The 23,365-nt window shown below is 38.5% G+C and overlaps 1 protein-coding gene across 4 annotated transcripts in view; it reads right to left on the reverse strand.

Annotated features, from left to right (window-relative positions):
* CHN1 (chimerin 1) overlaps window positions 1-20,311 on the reverse strand; it is a 201,601-nt gene extending 181,290 nt beyond the window's left edge. The window contains exons 1-2 of one of the 4 annotated variants that reach the window (XM_082465445.1): window positions 20,105-20,311; window positions 19,778-19,974 (exon numbers count right to left, since the gene is read on the reverse strand). In XM_082465445.1, the coding sequence (XP_082321571.1) occupies window positions 19,778-19,796 (19 nt within the window). In that variant the 5' untranslated portion in view covers window positions 19,797-19,974; window positions 20,105-20,311. The remainder of the gene's footprint in view (window positions 1-19,777; window positions 19,975-20,104) is intronic. The other 3 variants (XM_082465446.1, XM_082465447.1, XM_082465448.1) reach the window with 3 other exon arrangements.
* Between the last annotated feature and the right edge of the window lie 3,054 nt (window positions 20,312-23,365).

Below are 23,365 nucleotides of genomic sequence, written 5' to 3' on the forward strand. Positions count from 1 at the left end.
TTTAAAATTCTGGAATTTTTGTATTACCAGCTGACTCACGCTTTTCTCTGGGGATGGGGAAGTTATGCAAGCCCTAAGAGTAGAAATGCTTCTACACAAAAAAACAAAAAACAAAACTGGAACTGTTGGCTGTTATTAGCATAACATAACTTTTATGTTATTAGGGCATTATTCTTGTTGTCAAGTCTAAATACACTTAATAAAAGCTAAAGCTTTTTAGCTAATGCTCTGAGAAAAAGACAGGCTAGTAACACTGACCAACACAACTTCTGCAATCTTCATTTCACCCAGAAGGGAGAAACATCCAACATCAAGATTTAGAAGGAAAAAAAAGCTTTTACCCTAGGAACAAATGTTTGGTTTGTTTGCTTATTTACTCGATATGCAAAAAAAAAAAGGCCACAACCCCCCACATATCAGTTAAATTTCCTGCTGCAGTTGCATTTGATCACATTTGTAAGCACTACATTTAGTTCTGTTTCTCTGACATTATGAGTCTCCATAACATAAAAATACCTGAAGTCGTGTTTTTTCCATGTGAAATTTTACAGCCTTTATTTATTATGATTTTAAAACTGTTTTCAAATGGGAGCATGCATCATTGGTTTAAAAGAAAAGGGTTGAATAATCAAGCTTAAAGTACATTGGAAAGTACAAATGATTTTAAGAAAAAGAAATTCACATGAGGTATACCTGGTTTCCTAAAAGTGATTAGGATGTTGTTTTTCCTCAACCACAACTAATGAATCAGTAACAATTAGCAGTCATCATCCAAAAAGCATATCATGTACTAAAATAATTATTTTTTTAATGGGTTAACTGTTGTGAACTAGAAAATGAACCTAAGCCTTTATATTTTTTATATAAGAAATGCCTGTAATGAAATTATCACTCTTCCAGTGATTTGTAATCATGTAAAATTTGAAGGAAAAGCCCCAAATATATTTTGCAACTAAACAGAAGACACTTCCTAGGTGGGAACAGTAAAGTAAGCAGCTCGACTTCAAACTAATTTGCAAATTGAAAAAGAGCTTAAAACTTCCATACAGGTTGGTTTGAGAATCACCTTGGAATGTGAAATTTGGCCAAATTTTGCACCTTGGATATAGGCTAATCCACATCTGGCAAGAGGAGGGACCCAATTGGAGAAAGGTGCCATCATCAAATGATATCTCTTAATGTGCTCTAAGATCTATTTAAGCAACTGACTGAGGAAGCTAATCTGGCTCTTTAACTTCAAGTTGGATAAGAATTCTAATAATTTGGTCTTTGTTCATATATTTATAATAATAACATCTATGTAGACACGTCATTTTGCAAAGTGATGATAAAGCAAGAGTTCTGAGATAAACTAAAAAATTCCACAGGCATATATCCAAGAGACTGGGCTAAAAAGAAGACAGGTAAAATTATGTGAAGGTCCTCAGCATCAAGGCCATAAAGCACCGCAGAAGCTACTGTATCATTCACAGGACCATTATCTTTTGTCACTGAAAACACCCCTTTAACAAATATTTTCATATGACAAAGCAATTTAACTTCTCAGTAAGGTCACACCTACTGAAACTCCCACTAAGTGAAGTACAAGAACATTGCCCAGGCTATTCAGCATCCCTTCTATGACTGCCTGAACATATCTCCCAAAGTAATAAAAAAAATTCTTCCCATTTGTGTTAACGAATTTATGAGTCCGAACACTCCTTAATTCAACGCAGTTTTTCAAACGTGACATCTCAGTTCATCAGCACTCTGTCCATTAACTAAGGAAAGCAATAATAAATAATTTTTTCTGAGTTCAAAGAAATGCCACGCTTATGGTTATATCAGTTTATGACCCACAAATGTCCCCCAGCAATCCCTAACCCCACCTATTTATTCTCCTCTGCCTTTGGCAGCAAGTGTGAAAAACAAATGTGAGGTTGTGGTGCTGTAGTTCCCTTTTTCTGTTGGCAACAGCACATACCTTCATCTGTCATTGACATCTTTCAGCTATTTAAAACAGATAGTTATATGCCAGGAAATACCATGTTCATTTTTTAAATTTATAATTTAAAACGCATTTTAAAAATACAGTGTTTCCCCACATACACAACTCCCTCCCCTTCTATGAGATTCAGACGCATTTTACCGGGTTGAATTGGACTCTACTAAAGACTCTAGTATGAAAAAGCATTTCATCCTCACCACCAAAAAGAAAAAATGCTGTTAAAAAAAAAACAACAAAACAGGCAAAATTAAATCTACAGTGTTAGACGTTGGAATAGTAATAAACTTTGGGGAGGCTGGAGGGGATAGCGATTAGGAAGGGTTCCAAAGGGGACTATCTAGGATGCTGGCAATGTTGTATTTCTTGACCTGAGTAGTCGTTACATGGGTATGTTCACTTTGTAATAATTCATCAAGCTTATGACACCTATATTTTACTATTTTTATTTATTGATATTTGTGCATTTTACTTAAATATGCTTATGTATTGTACATTTTTCTGTATGTATATGACACTTTAAAATGAAAAATAATCCTTAGGGAATAAATAAATATGGCTCCTTACAGTTCCACAGTTATTAGGATAACGTCGGTAGTTCTACTGATCAAGTACAACTTGATCAGAGGGTGCAATAATTATCTCAAATAGTGTTTGTCATGGGCCAAAAAATCTCAGGGCCAAAAATCTCAAATTTAACAGGCCGCTGTTAGAGATTAGAAGAAGAAATGAGTAAAATGTATCTAAGTCTAAATCAAGCTTTAGAATTCATGTATTCTAGAAACAAAAAAAAAAGTCAATCAGTCAACCAACTGAAAAGACAAATCCTTTCCTTGACAATTATATCCATGTCTACATTTTCTAAAGATGTGATGGGAAAGACCCACAAAGAACACATTTTAGTTTGAGCTATTTCATTTTCACTTGGTCTCAAATGTGGACTGTGAATTTAAAGACATAAAGAAAGGAATTTTATTGCTTGATTTTTTTTCAGAACTTTTTTAGAATTCTAGGGAAAAACCTGGAAACAGGCACACTTGAAAGCACAATCTTCATTTTATCAATGGAAAAACAATCTAAGCACTTTAAAAATGAAATCTTAAGATCTCAGCATTCAAAGATGCCAATGGATGAATCAGCCCTGTGTGCTATGTGTACATCCCCTACATCTGTTCCCGTGTTACATTTCTCTGACCAGCATTTCTCAGGAAGTCCCTTAGCTCAGAAACTAATTTGCTTAGATTCAATGTTTACGTAAATTCAATGAAAACTACTGAACTTTAAAGAGATTGTGTTATATAAGCCTTTTTAAAGGCGATCCTGTGCAAAACAGTATGATGTAAATGATGGCAACCTGAAACCGAACACTGAAGCCTTGATATAGGAAAGGGAAAGCTGACAAAGGAATGGTCTCAACGTGCAGCCTACCCACGGAACACAGTCATTATGCAAGCTTAGCAGCCAGCATGTACGGTAATTGTTTCTGAAAAGAAACCCTTAGTGATTCTTTCTCCATATATGCAAGATTCTTTTTCCACAAACCTTCATAAGAATGGTGAAAAATGACTACTTTCCCAATCATCTAAAATATTCGATTGTAAGCTTTAATTTAGATTTTCCAAGTTTGACTTCGTTTTCAACAGAAAATTCCTTTTACTGTTCTTATTTCATGACAGGCCTTTGATCCTACTGACCACTCTTTTGATTCTATTGACTACTTTTATGATGAGGTTAAGAAAAATCAGACTTATGGAATGCTACAGACCTAAACCTAATTTGCTCTAAATTTTACTGGATATACTTTCTTGTCTTAAGTTTTTTATGAATATAGCTCTTTTCTTTGAAATTATGCACAGGATTTCACAAAACAATAAACAAATATAAAACTTTCTTTACCAACCCCAACATAATTTTAATATGATTCCCTAATCCCTAATAATGTTAATGTAAACAGTAAACATGTAAAACAGTATTAATTAAATGCTAAAGGCACAAGAGTAAAAATGAACCCTAATGTCATCCATATTATGACTGGGTGGGTTCCTGTTACCCTTCATTACTGTTCCACTTATTAAATCTCATTCATAATTAGAAATTCTAAACTATATTCCAACTACACCTTCCTGTTTATTTTAGAACAATTACTACTGGCCAGGTCCTTACAAACATCAATCGTTTAAGATGTCTAGAAACTATGCATGCATATAGACTAGATGTCTCACAAATCACATATTAAAGAATCACATATTCTTTAAAAATAGGTGTGACTAAAAATAGAGGTGAATGGAGTGAATGGAGGCAGCCCTTGTAATATACAGATCCCAGTGTGTTTTCAAAATAACCTTAAACTCTTTAGCAAAGACTCTTAGTTCCGATATTAGAAATGAGCACTTTCCAAAACGTTAAATTGAAGCTCATCAATTTTAAGGAGTCAAGCTTTCTGGAAATCTAAGCTTTAGCATTTAAAATACATTAATATTTAGATATTCCTTCTTAAATTGTTGCCAAATTTCCTTAAGGTAAGGAAAAACCGAGGAAACAGGTTGGCAAGCGCCATCTTGTGGACTCCCTAGAAAATGTTTTCACTCTATTCATCAGTACAGTTCCAGAAGCAAATCATTCTAATATTCAATACAATGTTCTTAATATTCAAAATGTTACTTTAATTTAAATCAAACTATTCAGTTTTCCAGGGCCCAAATACCAATAACTGTAATGAAGTACATCTGTGAATTTATGATCCTTCTTCTAAAGCACTTGGAGTATTTATAGCCAAACCATCACATCTGATCTTAAGAGCATCCTCAGGAGTTAGGCTGGAAAGATATATAATGCAATTATGAAGCTTGAGAATCTTATATACCAAAGGAATTTTAAGAGCATTTAGTCAGTGGAGAAGTTAGAATAATTCTCCTAATTTTGTAATGTAGCAAACAGTCTTAGGATAGTACCTTGCAAAATAGAGGCCTTTTGTTGTTTATAAAAACTAAATCGCAAAAGTTAACAAGAATTCTAAAGTTTAGTGGAACTAATAAATAGATACATTCATGGATCCGCTGTGTGTGTGTCTTATAAGCAAAAGTTTACAAGTTGAGTTAGGAGTCAAGGTACATAGTATGTGAAGATGCCCCAGAGTCAGGCTCATATGATCCTCTTTAGACTTTAGAAACAGCATCGTTTTATTTTTTCATATAATATTAAAGATGAAATAGTAATATTCTAAATTTACATAGTGGCCTAGAGTTGCCTCACCACCAACCCCAAAATATGTTTTCTTTGGCCCACCACAATGACTTTTTTCTTATTAGAGTTTCATAAATGACTATTTACAACATAACTACCATAATATTTTAGTTGCCTTGTGACAATATGATAGATAACATTATTTCTATAGCAGCTTTCTCAGGAGCTATGAATCTTTTTATAATAAGGCACTGGAAAATAAAATGTGAAGACTATTAAATTTCATCTTTGGTTTGCTTTCTTTAGAAAAGAGTATGTAAAATGATAGTACAGTGTTAAATATACCAGTTCATTCAAGTTTTCAGCATTAACAGTGTATTTTTATAATTAGGAAAAAGTTTCAGATGGATATAACTTAAGGAAATAGATAGAAAAATAGAACATGAGAGTTTAAAGTGGTAGACTTCACTCATTTCAGTTTATATTACTATTTCTAAGTCTGCCTTAAAATCATAACGTAAGTTTGAAAAAGTGCTGATTGAGAGAATTTATTATTAAAAGTGGCTGCATTTTCTCAATTAAAAAAAAATTTAGATATTATAAATTCTTGATCTCTCAATCTAGGGACTATTAATTAAATGGAGCTTAATTATATTTCCATAAGCCTTCTGTTTAAATTTTAAAATAAATAAAAATTGTACCTTGCCATCTAATTATGGCAGCTGAAAATACATAGTAAGCAGCATATTAAAAGTGCCCACTTTGAGCAGAGTTCCCTGTGCTATACAGTAGGTCCTTGCTGGTTATCTATTTTAAATACAGCAGTGTGTACATGTCAATCCCAAACTCCCAATCTATCCCTCTGCTCAGTACTCTGTAATAACCTAAATGGGAAAAGAATTTGAAAAAGAATAGATACATGTATATGTATAAGTGAATCACTCTGCTGTATACCTGGAACTAACACAACATTGCTAATCAACTAACTATACTTCAATATAAAATAAATTTTTTTTTAATTTTTTCATCAAAGAGTTGTAGTTTGCATTGCAAGATCTCTCTCATTCCCTGGTTAAAAAAAAATGCCTATTTATTTTAAATGTAACGTTACTAATGAAAAAACTACTTGGGACAGATCTTTTGCAAATTATCTAACATTAATACACATAGCATACGTTAATGTTCCTTCTTCTCCTGGTAACGGAAAATAGCTTATTACAGGACCTGAAAACGTTGGATATTTTCTGTAGAGACTTTTATTAACTTTTGATTAAGTGAAAATTACTTCAAAATATCATTTTTAAGTTTTCAAATGCCTCTGTTTTCCCTAAGGTCAATTATGATAACTGAAAAACAAGATGAAAGGAGAAAAGTTTTGATTAGAGGAGTGAAGTCAAAAGGCACCTGGAGCTGAATGAGGTCTCACCCCAGAGAAACAAGGGATCTGCGTGTGCAACCACTGCTCCTTCCCTCCCATCCTTCCCCAAGTTGTGTGAAAGACTGAGAAAAAAGAGAGAGCACGAGCTCCTCTGTCTGGAGAGACGTAGAACAGCAGGTGGGGCAGGGGCGGCCCAAGAAAGAGGCTCTTGTCTCTCCAGAGAACTGCAGAGCCATCTGTCTGGAAAACTCAGGATGACAGGCCTCTTAAGTATTCTGCAAGTCTCCCTACTGTAGAGCAACGTCTGTTTCCTCCTTTCTTTTTATTACTGTATGATTAATCCATCTTGTTCTTTTTTCTTGTTCTTTAGAAATAATTTATCCTTTTAAGTTCAACTAAAAGAGTGAAATGACAAGTTGAGAATCATTTCTTATTCAAAGAATATAACTTAAAAGTCTCTGGTTCACTTTTAAACGTTATGAAGAAGAAAAAACACACGAACTTTGCTTTTATGGCTCTCATCTTTAACTACATACTTTGCACACATACATAATGAGCATTTTTATAACATCTAAACCTGAGAATACTAACAAATGTCATCCAAAGACTTAAATAGGTAGGATCACCAAAAGCAACTTATAGGAGTGGCAAAATCATTTTCATAAAAAAATTTTTCACAATTAAATGAAGTATTACTGTCAATACATGAAATGTCCTATAAACCACAGACTTCATCTTTCTTTTTGGGTTTCAGCACATTCTGAAAAACAATCACTAGCATTAGCTTTTTGGTCCACTGCTTAATGACTTCTATTCAGCAACTTTAGAAACCCTTAATAAGCTAGTTTCCAAATGGCGGACTAATATACAAATGTCCTATGAATTTGGCTAACCCACCGAGTCCTGAAAGGGAGCTTGAACAAGGTAGGGCTCTTCACCATCTCCTTGCTAATGGCCTGAGAAAGTCTAAAAGAGCAGAGAACATATATGAAACCAGGAGAACCCATCATGTCTCTTACTTTTAGCACGGTCTCTCCACAAGGAGGAAGAGTATTCTGTTTTCAGGTGAATACTGGACACAATGCAACATTAAAGGGACCAGCAAAACAACCTAGATTAACAAGCCCTGTGTGTGTAGTATCTACTGTTTAGTGCCCCTTCTCCAGGATTAAGAGGATTTCTACAGAATAAAAAGCAGTATAAATTCAACCAGAATTTCACCAGAAACTTTTGGAAAAAGTCAAGCTAACAAAAGCAACCAATCACAAAGTAAATGACATATCTGCCCTTGACATGCATCAATACTGCAGGAATATATGCATTTCTTCCTTTAAAGACTGAAAATAAGATCATCAGACAACAAAAACAATATATGAGAGATTCTGAGATATGCTTACTACTGTTAACTTGTTTCAAGTATTATAAAGTTATAGAAAAAATTAGAGAATGCTTTATATTTCTACCCTGGAAACTGTTCAACTATGGAAGTACTGTGGTTTAATAACTCTTTTATTCGCTTAAGTATTTTTTGAGCACCTGCTATGTGTGAAGTACTGTGCCAAGCAAGCATGGTAAGGAGTACAGAAATGAGAATGACTCTTCCCTTATAGGAACCATCAGCCTAGAAAACATATGATAAAGATACATTACTACTGTGAAAGGAACACATTGACAAATGTCACAGGAGATTCATGGATAAAATGATAAAGAATTCAGAAGATGAAGGGATTCCTTCTGAATGGGTGGCAGGAGGCGGAGGGTATGAATTGCGGCACTGAAACGAAAGTCAGAGCAAGAGCTGGAAATAGAGAAAGGAATAGAACGGAAGCTATTGCAGAGATCAAGCTGCAAGAGTTAGCAGCTGATTGGGTACTAGAGGCAAGGGGAGGGAGGACAGAAGGGCAAAAGCTAAGGATTTGGGGCTGGGAATGTGTGGAGTCAGAAGTGTCCGCAGGAAATCCTGAGAGCGATTTGGAGGGCATGGAAGGGCAGAGCTGGAGATGGAGACTTGGGAATCGCCCACACAGTGCTCACTGCTGAAGCCTATATATTCCCAAGTGAGAAAGGAAGGTCCATTCCTGAAAAGCAGTAACAGTTAGGGGAGCAAACAAGAGAAAACTGAGGAACAGTGAAAGGGAAGAAAAGAATAGCTAGAGAATACAGTGTTTGAAAGACGAGAAAAAAGTTTCAAGAAGAAAGAGGCAATCAAAAATAGCAAATAGTGCAACAAGATCAAACATGATGACTATGGAGAAGCCACTGTTTACTGGCTATGAATTGATAAAGCACTTCCAAACAGAAGCAGAATGGAGGCTCTTCTTGACCAAACTTTAGTTAGGCTCCTCTAAGCCCATTTCTAAAGGGCTCAACCTTCACCCCTGGCCTTGCCAAGCCTGCACTGCCCAGTTTTAGCAACAATTCTAAGTCACTTTAGAAAGAATCCCGAACCCTTGATACCTGATCCCTCCTGATACCTAATCAAATTCCTCGCTCCCGGCCCTTGATATTTGACCACCTGGCCTGCCCTCAGCAAGAATCCTGTTATAGGTCAGTTTAACAAGAACTCCCCCTATCCTTGTCTCCTCTTAGTAATTTTCCATCCACTGATCACCCCCCCACCAATCTGCTCCTTGACTATAAATCCCCACTTGTTCTTATATTCGGAGTCAAGCCTGATCTCGCTCTCCTATTGTGATAGTCTTGAAGAAAGTCTTCCTTGTTGTTTCAACAAGTGTCAGAAAAGTTTTTCCTTTCACAGTGGTCAATCTTTTTTTCACTAGAGATTAATGACATTCACAAATGTCTCATAACCAATAATGATAAAATATGGTGGCCGGGAAGAGAGAGTGTAGAGGAGAAGGGTGGGGGGGTATACAGAATGCCATTTCAACAAACCTCTGGTAAGAAGAGGGCCACTAATAACTTAGGATGGCATGAGAGGGTTCTAACGCCCTCATACAGAATAGGAAAGCACGGCTGTAATCAGAGGGAAATGATCCAGGATTCAGGGGACAGGAAGGAACTAATGATACAAGACAGAGAAAAACGAATTCCCACACTTACTGTTTTTAACACTCTTGCACTGTATCTTTTTGGAAACCACCTCAAATTCTTTCTGGAACAATGAGAGGTATTAATAAGTAATAAATAAAATTTTCCTTTTCTTTCCACTTAAAAATATGAATGCTGAAACTGTTGCATGTATCTGCTCTTCTAATGAATACACGAAAAGTAATAGGAATGCTCATGTAGCACACAAATTTATTATTATGAGAGGATTATATTGTTTTTATTTCTGACCTCTAAAAGGTTAAGTTAGCCATTTTCATACTGAATTCCTATTCAATTTGATTATGTTCGCTACTGTGAGGGTAAAGCACGAACAAAGCAAGCTACTTTATGTGCAATTCCTTTGTACTATTGAAATGAAAAGGAACAATAGTTTAATGAAGCGGAATTTGTTATCTAATTATACCAAATAATTTAGAAACATCTGCGGATGCTTAGTAATATTATATTTAAACCTCAAAGAATCTGCTCCCAGAGAGATTTCCATTTTATTCAAGCCTCTGCAAGCTTCCAGTTGGGGATTCCATATTAGAGTATGGAACCAAGGGATGGTATGATGGCACATTTACCGAATTTTTTTTAAAATGAAGAAATGAACAAAAAAATAATGAAAAATAGAGAGTGTGTATCATATGGATTTGGGCCTTAAAATTAACTTCCAAATTTAAGGAATACAGTAGACTACTGTAACATCATACATTCATTCAAACCTTTATTGTTTAGCTATTGAGTGGCTGCATCACAGTGGCAGTTGTTAAGGACAGAAAGAAATCCACAGCTTTCCCACTAAGGAACTTCACCTAATGGGGAAGATAGGACAATATAAACTAACCATTATATCACCACATGAAAAGTGGCAGGGCAGAGACATATATACAGCACTATGGAGGCAGAAAAGGTGTAACTAACTCACAAAGACCACACAGAAGAGATGACTATTCAAGCTGAGTTTCGCGAGATGTATAGAGGGGGAGTGGGGCAAAGAAGGGCTTGAGCAATGATGCCAAAGCCACGCTGGGTACAATCCCTTCTGAAACTTCAAGTCCTTCAGCATGCCTGAAGCACAGACTCTGAGGAGGGGATAAGATATGAGGCCAAATAGGTAAGCAGCAGTCCTATCTTTTTTTTTTTTTTTTTTGGCCTCACTGAGTGGCTTGTGGTTGGGATTGAACGCAGGCCACCGGAATGAAAGCCCGGAATCCTAACCACTAGGCCACCAGGGAACTCCCAGCAGCAGTCCTATCTTGCCAGCCTTATATGCAAACTAGGGAATTTGGACTTAATGGTGATGGGGACTCGCTGGAGGATTTCAGGTAGGGAAGTGAATTGTTAGACTAATAAATTTCTAAGAGGCAGGTTTGAGTTTCCAATTATGGACACTAATACAATAAGCAAGAATAACCCAAAATAATAAAGGAAGAAAAAAGATAAGTGTTTAAACTGATTCAAGGTTGTTCACAGGATAAGTGTATAGAGTGACAGTCCACTGTTACATGTTTATTCTTCGCTCGTTCACTTATTCACTCAATAAATTTGGATTGAGCACCTACTATGTGCCAGCCATTGAGCTCACAGTCCTTGATATACTTTAAGTGTCACGAGGGCTGAGGCTAGATCTGACTATATTCTGGATTACCTCCCAAAAGAGAAGTCAGCCTTGGCCAGTGTATTTTTTACATTTTCAGAGTGCACTAGAAAGTACCAAGTGCCCAGCACTATCAGAAATCTATCTGCTCTTCCCTGTACCTCCCTGAACCAGAGCTCTACCAGAGCATTCTCAGACAAAGTCTACAGTGGCATGTGACATGTATTTAGCCACACATACAAACAGAAATATTGCAGAACCACTTTTTCAAGTGGGTCAACAGACTTGTGAAAAAAACAGAGAAACTCTGTTGGTCTTGGATCTTTGCTAATAGTTATCATAATAATATTAGTAACAATATTAGCTACTATGTATCTTCAACCACCTTGTTAAGGGAATTAATAGCCCCTGTTTACATATAAGGAAAATGAGACTAGGATTTAGAGCTGACACTTGGCAGAGAAAGGACTAAACGTAGCTCTCTTATTCCAAAATCTAAGCCCTTTCCTCTGCACTTCATGCTATGGAAGTATCCTCCACGAGCTTTCCACCTCACTCCGAGTAAAATCTGAAGTCCTAACCGTGCTTTACGGTCAGGGCCCTACATAATCTGTGACCCCCAACACTCCTCCCCCAGGTGTCTCTTTGCCTTCACCTCCTAGCACTTCCCCGGCTCACTCTGCTCCAGCCACGTTGCCCTTCTCCCTGTTTCTCAAAACTGCTGAGCAGCTCTATTTACAATAGCCAGGACACGGAAGCAACCTAAGTGTCCACCGACAGATGAATGGATAAAGAAGATGTGGCACATATATACAATGGAATATTACTCAGCCATAAAAAGAAACGAAATTGAGATATTTGTAGTGAGGTGGATGGACCTAGAGTCTGTCATACAGAGTGAAGTAAGTCAGAAAGAGAAAAACAAATACCGTATGCTAACACATATATATGGAATCTAAGAAAAAAAAAAAAAGGTCATGAAGAACCTAGGGGTAAGATGGGAATAAAGACACAGACCTACTAGAGAATGGACTTGAGGATATGGGGAGGGGGAAGGGTAAGCTGGGACAAAGTGAAAGAGTGGCATGGACATATATACACTACCAAACGTAAAATAGATATAGCTAGTGGGAAGCAACCGCACAGCACAGGGAGATCAGCTCGGTGCTTTGTGACCACCTAGAGGGGTGGGATAGGGAGGGTGGGAGGGAGGGAGACGCAAGAGGGAAGAGATATGGGAACATATGTATATGTATAACTGATTCACTTTGTTATAAAGCAGAAACTAACACACCATTGTAAAGCAATTATACTCCAATAAAGATGTTAAAAAAAAAACAAAACTGCTGAGCACATCCCTGCCTTAAAGCCTGTTCCACGAGGTGATTCCCCATTTTCACAGGACTCTTTCCCTTACTTCCTTCTAGTCTCTGCTCAAAATCCACCTTTGCTGTGAGGCCTTCCCTGCCCACTCTGCTGCATAGCTAGCCCCGTCCTCCTCACCCTGCTTCATTTTCCTTCACAGCATTAGCCCCCTGGCACATTACACATTTTTCTCTGTCACCATCCACTGCATAGATAAGTTCCTTGAGGACAGGAACTAATATATACCTGGCACATATTAGACCCTCGATTCATCAAACAGATGAGTAAACAAATCACTAAACAGGAAAATACACCCCAGGCTACAGAGCTACTCCTCAGGAAAATTATGAAAGAGTAGGCTTCTTGTTTCTGCTTCCTTCTCCCACTCTATCATCCACTCCTCCCCCCTCACCCCAGATGTCCTGAGTTTTTATACTGCTTTGCTTATTACACCACCACCGACAACACAGGTCCCTCTTAGTAATGCCCCACCCTCCAAACAAAAACTTCCACCACTTTCTTTTCTCTTACAGTGTAGCTCCCTCGGTCAAAACACTTGTTTGTCTTACTACTTTAAGATCTTCAGTCCATAAATTAAAATTGTTCTTCCATGCTATATGAAGATAAGTATCTATATTTAGCATGTTATTCTTTACAGGTAATACGCTAAAAAATCACGCTTTAATTTTAATATAATGGTGTAAAATTCATTTGCCATAAAAGGCCTGCAGGGGAAATATTTCAGTCAGGCAGATGTTTACATAACCCTCAAATGGACATCTACCCACATACCTGTTGTCTGTCCCCCCTATTACAGGCTACTTCAAATCCTAAAATCATCTCTGACAAAGTAATCTCACAGCCCTTAAGGAGCTGAAAAACAACATTCTGTATAAAAAGTACAAGACAGAAAGAATAAAGGCTGAAGCTATGTGTTAATCGCAGAAATGGGAAAATCAGGAAAGATTAGCAGTTTAAAGAGGACGCATTCCGTTTTTGAAATGTCAAGTTTGTGGTCATAAAAATCTATTCCAGTGGAGATAATATGTTTCTTGGACAACATCCTTTTTCTGCTTGCCTTACACCGTGAAATATACAAGGTCCAATGAAATCCAAAGGTAAAAAGTCCCAGTGGAAAGGGAAAGGAACCACTTTCAGCACAGCTGGATGAAACACAATGAGGTGGTCCCACGCCACCAAGCTGCTGGCGGCAGGCCTGGCCTGACTCATCTTCCCTTCTCCCCCAAACTACTCCATTGTCTGGCAGTAAGTCTTTCCAAGAAGTGCTTGCTTTTCTAAATTTAAAACAACCATTCAAAACAGGTAGGGGTATCTTAACGTATCAATTTTTAAGTTTGTTTTTTCTTCCTTGGGGAATAAAAGAAAAAAAAAAACTTTCTAAAAACATGGAGCGTTCTAAAGCTTCCTGTATGTAAAACCACTCTTTTAAAAATAGTATTTTCTGAATGAAGTTTTTTCTATTTGCAATCCATGGTGTCTGGCTCTTTTAATCTAACGGTTTGGCGTCAGACATTATTTTATGGTTTTGAATATAATACAGAAAGTCACAAGGGAAGCATTAATTCAATTTGGCAAGTATCTTTTGACTGCCTAATGTGTGCAAGATTCTGTGCAAAAGAAGATGCTGGAACAAAAGTGATCAGCTTATATCCTGAACAAATTAGCTGTTATTCAACAACAATAACAACAACAAATTAAAAATAAATAAAAATAAAAATAGTATTTTCTGTTTTTACAGTTTAAGTGAAGTAAATTTTCCTTCTATTCAATCTGATTTCCTACCCTCCCCCCATGATTTTATTAATACAATCTTATATTGAGATGAAATCACATACCATAAAATTCACCCTTTTAGAGTACACAAAGCAGTGGTTTTAGTATATTAACAAAGTACTCATCCTGCTTTTTAAATATAAGGAGCTAAATTAGGAATGTATATTTGTAACTTTATTTTATCAGACATGATTCTTTTTTTAATATCAGTTTTCAATATAAAATATGGTTACATCATTCTGCTTTCTTAGTTTTTCCTACTCTGTTTTTTAAGTACAGTAGGATAATATTAATAAATAAAAAAATCAAAGTTTATGGGAATCATTTTCTATGTAAGAATGACTTATGACCGGTAGTTGGTTGCAAAGGCCAGACTCGAGAATTTGTCTTTCATCGGGTTTGCAAAGCAAGTTCAGTGACTTCATTTAGATTATATATTGCAGATAAAAAGTTCTTTAAAGGTGCTGTTACTGGCACTTTATAAGAGTGAGAAAACATCAATTACCCATATCAAAGGATATTATCATTACTAGAGGGACTTTTGAGAAAAGCTGCGCACACCCCAGCCCCAGCAAGGAACTCTGTGTCACGGCTGCTCTCAAGATGAAGCAAACTGTTAATACTTAAGTTAAATCAATCTGGTGAAAAACATAGCTTACTATCCTTATGTCATTCCTTCAGAACTATTATTATATATATTATATTATATATAAAGCACAACCAAACAGTATTTTTCTGCCTAACTAATTATCTTAAGATTGCTTTAGATTAGTCTAAAACATGTATTCTCAATGGGGATAAGAATGCCCTCAAGGGAGCAAAACTTAGCTTCTGGGAGTCAAAAAACTTTACTCTTTTTATGCATAAAGCAGACAAACATACAGTCCATAAACAGAGTCTCATGGAGAAAACAATTAAGAAAAAATGTCTAAAAGGCTTCTTACAGAGGGTAATTTAAAAAAAAGAAGGTTGAAAAATACTGATCTAAAAGAAACTGAAACTCTTCTTGACAAATATGTCAAATGTTTGTAATTACACATATCACTATCTTCTATCTTCAAAGATTAGAATGCTTATAGGATGGTTATTTGCAGGGACAGATGTGCCTCAAAAGACTGCATAACCAACATTCCTCTTACACTGTACACAGATGGTGACTAACAGAGTTGTAACAACTATAATTCTTTTATCTCTCTTACATAGTACCAAGTCTCCAAACATTAAAAGAAAAAATTTTAAGCTGAGATGTTAACTTTTTGACACCAGTTAAAGAAGGAATATGCACAAGTACTTAAATAAGGATGGTGATTTTAATGACAGCTGAAAAGATGAAACATTCTAAAAAAAGTAGCTGGGCTCTCACCATCGGACCATCCTGCTGCTTAGGTAACTCCCTCTCATATTCCTTGATGAGCAATGTCTGAAAAATTAAAATGTCAGCAGAGAGTGTATTCAAGTGGGAGTTTCCTATAAAATTAGCTTTTTGTCAAATAAATCGTACTGAAAATATACAGTTGTCTTTTTAAAAATACATTTTAATGCCAGGACAGTTATGGAAATCAGAACATTTCCTAACTGTATCACAAAGAATACTCCATTCCCATTTAACTGCTCCAAGGGATCTCTGCCAAGATGCCCATAGGCAGGTGTGTCAGGATAGTGAAAGATGCCAAAAAGAGAAGCATAATGAAAGGTTTCCATGGCAGTAGAAGAGTGTGAGGAAAGAATGTAAGAAATTACAGTGTAATCCTAAATATTAGAAGTGATCTATGGCAGTGATGATGGTGAATAAATGGTAAGAAGAAAAAAAGGCGGGGAGCAGGGGCAATGTCAGAGCCAATTCTACCCAGGTAGAGAAGAGAGCTATTCAGGTTTAGCTAGCCTAGCTGAAGTGCAACTGAGTTCCTAAACTCATCAGTTGGCCGGGCTATAAACCAGAGCTCCGTTTAGCTATAAATGACAGAAATTCCTGCCAAGGGATGACCTGACAGGATGCTTTTTCCTCAGCTCTGGCAGTGGTTACTTTGGGGAGGCTTAGGTAGAAACTCTATGGAGCTCTGACCTTGATGGCTGAAAAGTCACACCTGTCTAGTTTCTTGTTCCTACCTTCTCTTCACCATCTCTTAGAACTTTATTTCATTGTTCCTCGGTTCTAGGTTGGTTATTAAGAAGGGATATGAGGTACTTCTGACTAAGACCAATTATTTAAATAGTACTATCTAAAATAAAATCTATTTCTTCTAACCCTTGCAGACTGCTCTTAACATATTCAAAAAGCTATTTTGAACTGGGCAAGTTTGAGCAAATCTAGTATTTATCATTAATATAATAGTCCTTAAACTTGAATGTGCCTTAGAATCACAGGGGAGTTCCTTTAAAATCCCCTTCCTCTAAAAATGCAGATTCGTGCTCGCTTCAGCAGCACATATACTAAAATTGGAACGACACAGAGATGTTCATTGCTGCTCTATTTATGATAGCCAGGACATGGAAGCAACCTAAGTGTCCATCGACAGATGAATGGATAAAGAAGATGTGGCACATATATACAATGGAATATTACTCAGCCATAAAAAGAAATGAAATGGAGTTATTTGTAGGGAGGTGGATGGACCTAGAGTCTGTCATACAGAGTGAAGTAAGTCAGAAAGAGAAAAACAAATACCGTATGCTAACACATATATAAGGAATCTAAAAAAAAAAAAAAAGTTATGAAGAACCTAGGGGCAAGATAGGAATAAAGACGCAGACGTACAGAATGCACTTGAGGACACGGGGAGGGGGGAGGGTAAGCTGGGACGAAGTGAGAGAGTGGCACGGACATATATACACTACCAAACGTAAAATAGATAGCTAGTGGGAAGCAGCCGCATAGCACAGGGAGATCAGCTCTGTGCTTTGTGACCACCTAGAGGGGTGGGATGGGGAGGGTGGGAGGGAGACGCAGTAGGGAGGAGATATGGGGATATATGTATATGTATAGCTGATTCACTTTGTTATACAGCAGAAACTAATACACCATTGTAAAGCAATTATACTCCAATAAAAATGTTAAAATAAATAAAAAATAAATAAAAATAATAAAAATAAAAACGCAGATTCTGTGGGTCTCTGGGCAAAGGAATCGACATTTTTTTTTTTTTTTTTTTAAAGAAATTCACGTTCTTTTATTTATTTATTTATTTACTTATGACTGTGTTGAGTCTTCGTTTCTGTGTGAGGGCTTTTTCTCTAGTTGCGGCACGTGGTGGACCACTCTTCATTGCGGTGCGCGGGCCTCTCACCATCGCGGCCTCTCTTGTTGCGGAGCACGGGCTCCAGACGCGCAGGCTCAGCAATTGTGGCTCACGGGCCCAGTTGCTCCGCGGCATGTGGGATCTTCCCAGACCAGGGCTCGAACCCGTGTCCCCTGCACCGGCAGGCCGACTCTCAACCACTGCGCCACCAGGGAAGCCCCGGAATCGACATGTTTAACCGACATCTCAGATGACTGATGAGTGGTGTGCAGCCACACTCTTGAGATCAACTGCTGCGCTGTCATTACTGAGAAAACAGCCTCTGCACACAGATATACTTTGCTTTACAACAGAGAAACGTTCTTAAAAATTGTAACCGAATTGGATTTTGTAAACTAAATTCTATATTCCCACAAGATGACTTTAAAATTTTAAAGGTATTTTATTCATCCTGAGGGGTGGGAGTGGTTTCTTGCACCTTCTTCTAGAGGTCAAATTCCAAGCTCTTCCATTCCTCACCTCTACCTCAGTAGTTAAAGATTTAATAATTTAGGAATCCATTTAAAAGAGCCTCATCACATACTCCATGTCTCCCCAATTTATCTGTTTTATTCATCGAGAATGTCAGTCTTTTAAAAGTCATTGATTCGTAAATCTTATCTTTGAAAACAAACCTTGACAATGCAGACTATCTCTTTAGGAAGGAAAGTCAAAAATAGCTTTAAAGAGAATTTACTGCAGTAGATTTTACTACTATGTGTTAGCTACAACAATGTAAGATATATGCTTCTTCAAAAGAAAATATCAACTATGAGTAAAGCCATCATTTTTAACTTCTATACCAGAAGAAGTCCACACTTAAGGAAATGAATGCTTCTACTAAGTAATGCATATTTGATACAAGGTATTGAAAAACAAGACATTTTTATTATTTCTTTCAGAGAAAGAAGAAACATTTTTAAAACACTCATGGAGAACCACCAAATAAGAAATGTCATTTCTAGTACTGTGGGTATTTGGGCAAAGTAAGCATAATCCCAGACTGAAGATTGACAGACTATGTCCCAGGCTCAGTTTTGCCACAAAAGGGCCATGTGACCTTGGGAAATAACCTCTCCGGGTCTAAATTTAATTTGAAAAATAAGATTGTTAACTAAAAGTAATTCTTTGATTTCAGCAGATTAATTCACTCTGAAGTATTTACATCAAAAAGCATTGTGGTATGTGATGCCTGTAACGTGCCTGATCAAATGACATTATTAAAATGTAACTGGAAACTTGATATTGTGAGTAACTCACTAAGACTGTCCTTGTAGCTATCAGGTATGTATCACTGGACTTTCCTCCTTTGAAAAACTGAATACTTTGACCATCTAAATTTTCACATATTGAGTTTTCTTAAAGCAAGGTACGTAAGTACCACAGTCTGTTTCTGTAAAAGAAAATGAAGTATTTTTTCAGTCCTTCTTTCCAACCCATTGTCATTAGAGACTCTGGGGAAAAACAAAACAAAACAAAAAAACCTTTAAGTCTTAACCACTGAAATAATGTTACAGTAATTACACCACAGAAATAACACTTTTGTAAAATACTCAAAGATATTCACCTGAGACTACTTACCTTCAGTACCAACTTTCTTCTGTCTACTCTATTTGTTAGAGCAACATTTTCAATTTTAGCAAATATTAAAATAAATTCACCACTCATTCTTGTTTCCAAAGGAATATACCGAGTCCAAAAAATTCCCCCCAAATCCAACAGGAATCAACACAGGCATCTGACAATTCCAGGGAGGTTGGGATGCACAGACATCTTGTTCAAAATGAATAAACTTTCCAGGACCTTTATTTACCGACTTGAGAAACATAGGTTTGGAAACAACCAGCTAACTTCGCTCCCAAGTTGACATCTTAGAGAATCCTACGTTTACAAAACACCCAGGACCTCAGAGCCTCCCTGCCCAGAATTGGCAAGGGGAGCACACGCCCATCGGCCCTGCCTGGAGAGGAAACAATGGGAGAGGCGCGAGGGAGCGAGCCCGGGGCCCCGAGCGGCCCAAGTCCGCGGCCCCGGCCCGCGCCCGACACCGCCTGCGGCGTCCCCTCCCCAGGCGCCTCGGCCAACAGCCCCGAGCCCCGCGGCGCGGCCCACCTGCGGCGGCGCGGCCAAACGGCTGCACTTACCAAACAGGGTCAGGGCCATTGTAAAGGCGCTTGCCAACTGCTCGCCGCCGCCCGCCGGTCCACGCGCTCCTTCCAGGCCGGCCGGAGATCACCGCATCGGCCCGATGCGCTCACACCTCGGAACGAGCGGGGAGTCGGAGGGGCGTGGTGGGGGCGCGGGCGCGCGAGGAGGCTGCAGGCCGGGAGGCAGGGCACCGCTGCAAGAAAAAGTTATTTACGCGTTATTGTCAGGCGCACCCGTACAAGGGGGGACCCGCTAGCCCTCGGCGAGCCGGCACTTGTCGCTGCCATTTGTGCACTACGCGGAGCGCGCGCGGGCGCCGGTACCTGCGAGGCGGGGAGGCTTGGCCGCGGCGCAATGGCAGAAGGAGAGGCGGCGCCGCAGTGGCGGCGGCGGCGGCGGCGGGGAGAGGAGCAGTCTCGCAGAGCCCCCGGCGGGGCGCGCTCACTCTGCATCCCGCGGCCTCGCAGACGCCATCTTGCGATAGCGTCTCCCACTGGATCTGCCGCCGCGCCTCCTCCCGTCTCCCCCTAGGGCGGCGTAGCCCTGTGCGTTCCCATGGCAACGGGCGCGCGCGGGCACCGGGGGCGCGCGCCCCTCCTGCCCCGGGCCGCTGGGAGCCGCCTGGGCCGCCCGGGAGGCGGCCTCCTGGAGCCAGGGAGGGGCGGGGCAGTGTGCGTTTTAGCTGAAATCCCCGGTTTTTTCTTGAATGGGATTTGTGGAGGCGCAGAGAGAAGCTGTTACTCGAAAGAAGAGTCACTGGAGGATGCTCCTTGAACACAAGGACCCAGCCAGGGTCATCTGGGGATCGGGTTCGTTTGAGGATATATCTCTCCCCCGGGGCCTCCGGGGTTAACCGAGAGTCTGGAGCCCTTGACGTGAAGCTATAGGACACCGGGAAGGGAGCCTAGAGTCGAACAGAAGCACTGAATGTTGCTTTCCTCTCCATTTGGACTTAGGAGTCACTAAGAGTAGTTCTGGTCAGATTGTCGTCGGTTAAAAAGCATCTAGGAATACCTAAAATCATTTGTTATAAGTGCTTAAACCTAATTTTCTTCTTTTTACTTTACACCTCTTTGATATTGCCTCAGGAAAAAAATCAACATTTCTCGCCGATTGGCACTTCTTTACCACAAAAGATTGTTCCCCTGAGCTTTTTGCATTTATCTGATAATCACTGGCAACATCCCTCTTTCTGTGATGTTCTCTGATCGCCTCTGTCCTTGCCTTAATTAAGGAGAAGCCATATAACGCCTTGAGATTATCAGCCAAAAGATGTTACTGAAAAGCTCAGTTATGATGGTTTTTGTCGTTTTCATTTAATGTATTCAAAAATTCAGTATTCCATAGTTGCTATGATTGTTTCCTGGGGTTTTTTGTTTTGTTTTTGTATTTAACCCTCCTTTTTTCTTGTTTCTCTGCTTAGGGATTTGATACTATTTTAGCATCTAATCATGTAGATTTTCTCTTTGGTTCTCATTTCTTCCTGGCTGCATCTTTCCTCTTTCAGTTCCTCAGGTTCCCTAATGTCATTTTCCTCTTCTCTCTACTTTTCAACTAATTCTTTTAAGAATATTATATCAATATCTTCTATTTAATTTATCTTGAGGGTCAAAATCGTTATAAAAATGAAAATTACTACTTCAAACAGAACCACAGTTAATTCATCATCCTTTCACAGCAGACTCAAAGATCAGAAGAAAAAGAAAAGCAGGTTGGAAGGAGGAGCCAGCCTTTTGTTTCACATCAGTTACCTCAAGAAAAAAAGAAATAGTAAAATAATTCAACATCAGTGGGCAAATATTTAAGATGCTGTATGTTTGAAATTTTCTGATGTAGTAAAATGGCTCTCCTTTAGCCACTAATACCAGAATAAATCTTGAAATCCCCAGAATTTTAAATCTTTAATGAAAAGGACTCGATTTTGAACAGGCTTTCTGCTCGTGAAAAATTACAAACACACAGCTCATGAAGATAAATGAGACACTCAAGAAGGCTTTGTGGGACAGACTTTAGAACTGTGTAAAGATTGCTGCTGATCTGCTCACAACTAGATAAAGCAAAAACTAAAAACACCATTTACTCTCTCAATCAGAGGTCCCCAAACTTTTGGGTACCTAATTTCCCTTTGAGGGTCAATGAAAATACTGTCTCTCTTCCTAGAAAAATGTGTATGTGTATACATACAGTCACCAAAATTTTTTCGCACAATTTCAGGGGGATTATAGACTATTCAGGGACCTTAGGTTAGCCTCCAGATATCCTTTTTAATCTAGGAAAGTTTTTGCCTTTATAATTAAATTTTTTTTAAATTCCCCTTTCATATAGAAGCATGGAATTTTGAACAGAAAGGGACCAAACCCCCAATATACAGATAAGGAATCTGAGGGTGCAGTGGTCAAAAGAGTTTCCCAAATGTGCACACCTATATAATGGCAGAACTAATAGGAAAATCTTAGGCATCTGGTGTTCTCCCTGACCACCTCTCCCACTCTCCACCCCCCACCTGTTTACAGGGTACATGGTTTGAATTTAAAAAGAAAAATCTGTTTAGTATTAGAGGCAGAGTTGTAAGGGGGGGGGGTTTCCTCAACCATTTTACATGTTTGGGTCTTCTTGTACTTTGGGAAGTTGAATTTTGTCCACAAGAATCTTTCTTCATGTGCTCTTCAACTCCCAACTATGTGCCCAATCAGGCTAAGAGGCGCTTTTCTCCCTCTTTGTTAAGCTCTCTTTGAGAGGTAACAGAGCATCAAGGTTTTGATGCTACAGCTCAGCTTGTTGGTAATTCTCTCTATGCTTTGGAGAGATATCCTAGGGGTGAGTCAGAGGGAAATTAACAGTCCTGTGCTCAGACTTGGCCTCCCGTTGTACAGCCAAGCTTTGGCTGGACCACCTTTGCACTCACTAGTTACAGCTGATCACAGCTGAATCCTGGTGACAGTCTCAGCTTGTGCTCAGGTGGGGACCATTTTCCCCTCCCCTTCCTCTTTTCCATACAAGTCTTATCACCCCCACACCCAACACACACACACACACACACACACACACACACACACACACACACACACACACATACCCCAAGATGTTTTTAGGATACTGTACTATTTAAAACAATACAGCTGAATGTTGCCGTGTTTCCCTTTTTAAGCATCTAGCTTTCCACAAGTCATTCTTTCAATTGACTTCCTAATGGTTTTATCCTCTAACAAAATGCTTTCTATACTTGATCAAAGTGCTAGGTCTTGAAAATAGTATTCATTTTTATAATATTGTATTATCCAATGAGGAATAGAGTGTGTTTCTTTTCTCACTTAGCTGGAAATTAAGGAGTAGGCTTTCTGCTACGGATTCAATGTAAGAAAGGGTGTTAACCACTTGGGGGTGATTATTATGGGTGGTGCCTTAGACTGTTTATTAACAGGGCAAAAAATGAATTGACTTTTCAAAACATTTATGTTTTCATTCAAAGATTTAATTTTGTGCTTAAAATGTAAGCACCTAGAAGGGCCAGATTTGTTTGCTCTGTTGCTAAGTAGTTGTTCAATTTTCAGACCTATGTTATACTCTTTCTGGTTCTTATCTTC

This window comes from Balaenoptera physalus, assembly GCF_965194825.1.
Source record: "Balaenoptera physalus genome assembly, chromosome: 6".
NCBI classification, from domain to species: Eukaryota; Metazoa; Chordata; class Mammalia; order Artiodactyla; family Balaenopteridae; genus Balaenoptera; species Balaenoptera physalus.